Below are 7,162 nucleotides of genomic sequence, written 5' to 3'. Positions count from 1 at the left end.
GGGCAGGTATTTTTGCCTGTACAGTGTTTACTTGGGGAAAAGGTGCCTATGTATATAAATTCTGCAAATACTTGTGGAAGGCTAAAGTTTTTTATATCACTAGGAGGAAGGCCTGCGTCCAGTGTGAAGCATCATTATTGTCACATCCAGAACCTCTGTTTATCTGGGTGAGGCAGAAAGTGAGAAATGAGAAAAAGATAGAGAATTAAGGGATTACAAAGAGTGTAGTAAAATCTGAAAAGCTATCAAGCCCCACTATAAAACAGACTGTGTAAAATGAGAGTAGTAATCTGAGCTCTTGATCAAATTCAAACTGGAAGTTTTATGAAGGAGGGTAAGACTTGAGAGAGACCATAAGGTCTCATCTTGCCAGTGAACAGGGAACATATTAATTCAGTTTGGCCACCTGGGGCCCATTTAGTGCACCAGTAATTTGCTAAATGGGTCCCTCACAGTAAAAAAATAAAAGAAAGAAAAAGAAAAAGAATGAGTAAACAGTGAGCAATTTAGGCATGGTAAACCACTAGTAGCTCAGGGGATATAAAAATGTGAAACTATAATTAGATCCCTTGTTTATAATGTACTAACTAAATGAATTACATTGTATATTGCATCTTTCTGTGTGTATTTCTGGACTCAGCTGAGCCCTCAACAATTCAGAATGAAACTATCCCAGCCATCAATTGATGCCACTATTAAAATTCCAACTGCTTACATTAGGAAAAATTCCAAAGATGTTTTCTTTTATCTTAGATTCAAGGATGCACACAGGATTAACTTCGATACAGAACACAGCAAGCCAGTTACAAATCACGTAGCAAAAAGGAGCTGTGGAACAGAATAGAAAATAATGTACTCTATCTCCAAACTTAAGCTGTGAAAATATTTTTACAAGTTGGCATCAAGGTTTATGACTTTCTATCTGACAGTTCCTTTCAGGATTATCTTTTAGCATTTGAAAATGAGATACTTTATGAAATGTGGCCAGTCAGAAAGGTGGCAGATGATTATAGGTGTATATAGAATATTTTAAAGGGTGGGTCCTTATGTATTTGTACATCCTCCCCCCCCCCCCCCCCGTTGGTATAGAACTTGAGCTCAGGGCTTGGGCATTGTCCTTTAGCTTTTCCACTCAAGGCTAGTGCTCTATCACTTGAGCCACAGTTCTCTATTTCTGGCTTTCTGGATGATGCTTTCTGGTTAACTGGAGATGGGAATTGCATGAACTTTCCTGCCCTGGCTGTCTTTGAACTGCAATCCTCAGATCTCATCGTCTTGTGTAGATAGGATTATGGCATGAGTTACCCACATCTGGCAATGGTGAGAGAAATGGAGTCAACTTTGTCTGTCTTGCTTTTGTTTTTTCAGGGCTGGGCATCAGACCCAGGTCTGTATCACGTGATCTACCACTGAGCTCCATCCCAGCCCCTGCTCCACTTTTTAAGTGGGAGAAGCTGCGATTCCTTGAGTTTATGGAAAAACACTTGCCTTTTATCAAAAACATTTCCTTATTCAGAGAAATTTGACAGTGTGTGTTGGCACAGATGGTCTGGGAGATGTCCCACAATGCCAGCAAGCTCTAAGTACAAATTTCATGGCCCTTTATCAATTTGTTATTTCAACTGCTAGGTTCTGGCTGATGTGGCATTCAGAGGATTATCTATTCTTTAGGAATTCTTTCTCTCTTTTCACTCACAAGTTTTGTAACTTGGTGAAGGTTTAGGATTGCATAGACTTGCGAAAGTTTTGGATTACATAGACCTTTTTTTTTTTTTTACCCTGCATTCTGATTTTTCTTATCCTGAGCACAATGAAATATATCATTTTGCAGATTACAGACTGTTTTCATGAATTGGGGAAAAACAAACACTTTACATCTACTTTTTTTCTGTTTACAGTTTCTTGAACTCAGTGTCTTGTGCTCTCAGTTGGCTTGTTTGCTTATGACTGGTGCTCTACACTTGAACCATACTTCCATCTCAGCAAGGACTTTTCTAGGACTTTTCTGCTTGGGCTCGCTTGAAACTGAGATTCTCTAATATCAGCCTCTTGATTAGATAGACTTATAGGCATGACACACTGGGCCCAAGTCTACTTCTATCTTTTTCTTTTTGAGTTGGTAATGTATTTTCTTTTCCAATAATAATAGTTTCACTTTTTTAAAATCTCTCCTACCTGCAATTTAGTATTAGGTATCCTTTGTGGCAAGTTCGTCTTTGTCAGAATTATATGATGGCTCCCCAGCTGCCCCTCCCAACTCCAGTATTTTGGCTACTAAATTCTCTCCCCCTTCTTTCCTCTCCCTTTGTCTTTTCTTTCTTCTTTCTGTTCTTTCCCTCTCATCCTTCTTTCCTTTTGTTGTACTGGGTTATTCCATTGCTGAACACATGACTGGTGTATATTTCTATAGTAGTTTGCTAGCTTACTTGAATCTGTATCTCTCTTATGGGAACATGTAATAGCTCTAATTTTTAAAATGTTGCTATTGAGTTAAATGGAATAAAAATTAATTTCATGAAGCCAAGGGGTAAATCCTTAAAAATACAGGAAATAATTTTTAGGAGTAATTTTAGGAATTTCAAGATTCACTGAAAATTATTTATTTTTATCCTAGTAGCCTTTTCCATTTCTCTTCGATGCAATTTTATGGAAAAACTCCATGCATCTTTTCTTCAGGCAAATTTCAGTTGCTTGCTCTCTCTGTTCTCACTTTTAGCAACTTTATTGAAGTTAAGTCCTGGATAGCATCTAGTTAAAACTATTTAAAAGTCTTACATGTGAAAGCTCAGATTTATAAGCAATCAAGGGTATTCAATAACAAAGGCAATTCAGTAAAAAAAAAAAAAAGGTTTAATACTAAAGAATGAATTGAAGATATTTTCAGGAACATGGATCGATGTAGAGATCATCATGTTGAATGAGATAAGCTAGGTATCACATGTTCTCATTAATATGTGAAATCTAGTCTAAAATGGTAACAATGGAAATGAGTGTACAAGGGGATTGTGTGTGTGAGTGAGGGGGAGGAATCAGTGGGAAAGAGGAAAGGACGGGATTGGTGTATCAAGAGGATGGAAGTATATTACAGATAGACAGATAGGTAGATAAGATCATTAAATCCACCAAATACCTTGGAAAGGTGGGGGATAGGTTAGAAAGGGAGTGTAAGAGAATAACATGGATGAACATGTTAAAAGTATTCCATAACTATGTATGTGATGCTCTCAATGAAACCCTCTGGTAAAACGACGTTAAAAAAGGGTTTAGTAAATTATCCAAAAAGAAAGAAGAAAGGTCACTTTTCAGACCAAGACTAAACATTTAACGGTAGAAAATATATTTTCCCTTGGTGGGGTGGCAAATGCCTTTGATCGCAACTCTGCGGAGGCTGAGGCAGAGGGATTGTCACTTCGAACTGAGCTGCACTAGGAGATCTTGGCAATAAATAGAATAATAGACGAAATGAATAAATCTTTCCCCCTTAAAAAATAAGAAAACAAAACAACCAACTCCGGAAAGAGCTTATTTCATATCTCACTGTCACCATTCGAATGTTTCTTCTATTTTCTCTCCTTTCTGTGTGATTAAACTACTTCAAACGTCAAGATCAGTGGGAAACGATGGGCCATTGGCCATGGTTTTTCTCTCCTAAAAGGAGAATGGAAAAGGATGGGGTCAGGTTTAGATAATTCCCACCAGACACAGGCAACTATCGTCTGTTAGAATTTCCACACACTGCGTGTCTTCCCCGACCTTGAAAAAGCCGTGGGTGGGAAAGGGGGGTCAAGAGGACCCACGGGGCCGCCCAGGGTCCTGGGATGTCCTGAGAGTGTACTTAACTTGTATTTTACACAATGGGCAGTGGCGTACCCAGGATGTCCGTACCGTTTAAGAGTCCCTGAAAGCCCTCACTCTGAATTAGCAGGGAAAATATGTCAGCCCGGTCATCTGGTAAGCAGGAGTGGCGGAGTAAGGGCAAAGAAGAACGTTCCCGGGCAAGGAGTTCAACAGCAGAGGGCACAATGCCCACCAGCGACCGCCAGCAGCTGGCAGTATTGAAAGGGTCGACCTCCTTAGGGCCGCTGGGGCTTGTAGTTCGCCACCGCTCCCTTCCCGCATGCTCCATCCTCAAGAGAACTACAACTCCCAAGGAGCACCGCGCATCGCATGCCGTCCCTCCTCGAGTGGACTCCGGGACCGCCCAGGAACGGCCCCGCCCTCGCACGCACGCGTCACGTTTATTTACCCCGAGGTCCGCCCCTCCGCCCTTCTCCCGACGCTCCGCCCCGAAATGTCGTCATGTGATCGATGCATATTCATGAGGCCCGCGCGGGGCCCGCCCCTCCTCGCCGCCCGCCTTCCCGCGCGCGTGATTAATATTCAATGAGCCGCGCGCGGCGGCTGGCTCGAGGGGGTGAGGCGGGCGGAGCGGGCGGGGCCTGGCGCCGGGGGAGCCCTGGACTCGGCGGGGAGGGCGCGTGTGGCGGGGGGGACGGTGCGGCCCGGCGGGCGCGCGGGATGGAACACCGAGACACCGACGGAATGCTCCGAATTGCCACATAATCCCCTGGAACGGCCGCGCCGAGCGCCATTGGCTTCTCCCTTCTCCGCGCGCGGCCGCCGCCGCCGTCTCCCACCTTCGCCTCACCGCCTCCCTCTCCGCCCGCCGCCGCCCGAGCTGGGGGGGAGACGCGAAACCCCACTGCGATGGAGCCCGCTGCCGCGGCCCCGGCGCAGCGACTCCCCGACCCCAGCCGGGAGGACCGGGCTCCGGCTCCGGCTGCGGCGGCGGCGGCGGCGGCGGCTCTGGCGGCGGCGGCCGGGGGCGGCCGGAGCCCGGAGCCCGCGCTGACCGCGGCGCCCGCGAGCGGCGGGAACGGCGGCGGGGCGCGGGCAGAGGCCCCCCGCGAGGCGCCGGCGGGCCGGGCCGGGGGGACGGGGCGCCGGCGGCGGCGCGGGGCTCCTCAGCCCCCCGCCGGCGGGATCGCCCCGGTGTCCGGGGCCGGCGGCGGCGCCAACTCGCTGCTGCTGAGGAGAGGGAGGCTGAAGAGGAATCTGTCCGCGGCCGCCGCCGCCGCCTCGTCGTCGTCGTCGTCGTCGTCGTCCTCCTCGTCCTCAGCCGGGCCCGCCTCGCAGCCCCCGGGCGCCGCCGGCCTCCCCGTCTCCTGCTCGGCCTCGGCGGCGTTGTGCACCCGGAGCCTGGACCGGAAGACTCTGCTCCTCAAGCACCGGCAGACGTTGCCGCTGCAGCCGTCGGACCGGGACTGGGTGAGGCACCAGCTCCGGCGAGGCTGCGTGCACGTCTTCGACCGCCACCTGGCCTCCAGCTACCTGCGCCCGGTGCTCTGCACGCTGGACACCACGGCGGGCGAGGTGGCCGCGCGCCTCCTGCAGCTGGGCCCCAAAGGCGGCGGGGTGGTGAAGGTGCCGGGCCGGGCGCCGGGCGCCGCTGCCGACGGCGCCCCGGCGGAGCTGCCCCCCGACGCCGGCTCGCGGCTCGCGCCGCCGGACTCGCCGTCCGTCGGGATCGCCGCCCCGGGGCCCGCCGGGGGTCCGCCGCGCGCCCCTCCCGGCGACCTGCCGCTGCCCGCGGGCGGATGGCCGCGCCGCGCCTCCCGCGCCAGCCCCGCGCCCTCGGACTCCAGCCCCGGCGAGACGTTCCCGGGAGGCCCGGCTTCCCCGCCCGGAGCCCCGCGGCGTCTGGACGGTGCGCCCGCGGGCCCGGCCTCCGACACCGAGAGCTTCAGCCTGAGCCCCAGTGCCGAGAGCGTGTCCGATCGCCTCGACCCCTACAGCAGCGGCGGCGGCGGCGGCGGCGGCGGCGGCTCCTCGTCGTCGGAAGAGCTGGAGGCAGACCCGAGCCAGCCCCGTCGCCCGGGTCTCCCCGTGCAGCCCCCGCCGCCTTCCCAGACGGCCGCCCCACCTCCACCGCCGCAGAAAGCCCCCGACGGGGCAGCCCGCGAGGGATCTCGGGGGGACACGGCGGTGGCGGCCCCAGGAAGCCCCCTCTCCCCCACCGGGAGGAGCGGGGAGAGGATGGCGGAGAAGGCGCCTCCACCGCCCACCCTGTACGTGCAGCTCCACGGGGAGACCACCCGGCGCCTGGAGGCGGACGAGAAGCCCCTGCAGATCCAAAATGACTACCTCTTCCAACTGGGATTTGGGGAACTATGGAGGGTGCAGGAAGAAGGCCTGGACTCGGAGGTCGGCTGTCTCATCCGCTTCTATGCAGGTAAGGAAGCCACCTGCACGTCGACGTGCGTCCCCCAAACTCTGACAGCGAGCGACCCTTGAGCAGCTCACAGGGCCCAGCCCCAGAGTAACTGAGGGGCTGCTGAGCCTCTGATACTTGGGCGCAGCTTTTCCTGCGCCGTCTGTAGATGGGAGAGTGGTGGTCACCCCCGGGCTCAGGTAGGAAGGCCGGGGGGCGGGGGCAGGGGAGGTGGCGGCCCAGCCAGCAGGAAGTGCAGGCAGCGGCAGCACACTGTCCGGAAAGGCAGCGACGACACCTTTAACGCCGAAGGTGCCTGGCCTCTGCTGGCTCTGGACCCTGCTCAGGCTTTCGCTGGCTTCAGGCAGTTTGGATTTCGGGTAAACTGGCCTAATCCTCAGGAATGAACACCTTCCCTGCCCCTGACTCTCCGAAGTTTCCCGTTCCTGGTCTAGGGTCACTAAGGGCCACTTGTGCCTTGTTAACTGATGCCTTTGTTTGTTCCACTCTGCTGTTGTTACAGCCCTCTTAGACACCTGACAGATAGCGTTCTTGGTTTACTTTAGGGATCTCCAACCCCCCCCCCCCCCCACTTTCTTCTTCAAGTTTGAATCTTGCATGCAAATGAATTTGCTTCCAGCTTTCTGGTCCAGACCTTTGACGTAGAACTTGCACTAGGGTTCATAATAAGAATTTAAGTAGTTGCCTTTTCTACTTTTGGGGTGGACCCCAGATCTTCCTGTCTTTCAAGTACCAGATCAAATTTTTACAAGGGTTGATGAGAAATGTAGTGTGTCTTTTTTGGCTAAAGACTTGGCTGGTTCTAAACTAGGGAGCTGTAGATCCTAGGTACTGCATTTGAACTTGGTAAGTTTGCATCCATTTCCTCCTCTGGTTTGAACAAAAGTTCTTAGTGATAAGTCTTATCATAAGAAACTTAAAAAATTAGAA

General features: G+C 52.0%; 1 protein-coding gene across 1 annotated transcript in view; it reads left to right on the top strand.

The window, feature by feature from the left end:
- Positions 1-4,628: 4,628 nt before the first annotated feature.
- Positions 4,629-7,162, top strand: part of LOC122098058 (PH domain leucine-rich repeat-containing protein phosphatase 1-like) — a gene marked incomplete at its 3' end in the record, with an annotated part of 134,259 nt that continues 131,725 nt past the window's right edge. Inside the window, exon 1 of the mRNA XM_042668550.1 lies at positions 4,629-6,232. Coding sequence (XP_042524484.1) covers positions 4,708-6,232 — 1,525 coding nt within the window. The remainder of the gene's footprint in view (positions 6,233-7,162) is intronic.

The sequence above is a fragment of the Dipodomys spectabilis genome, unplaced genomic scaffold (assembly GCF_019054845.1).
Source record: "Dipodomys spectabilis isolate Male_0828 unplaced genomic scaffold, ASM1905484v1 ptg000455l, whole genome shotgun sequence".
In the NCBI taxonomy this organism is placed as follows: Eukaryota; Metazoa; Chordata; class Mammalia; order Rodentia; family Heteromyidae; genus Dipodomys; species Dipodomys spectabilis.
The sequence above is the reverse complement of the archived record's forward strand: the minus strand, read 5'-3'. Positions and strand labels throughout refer to the sequence as shown.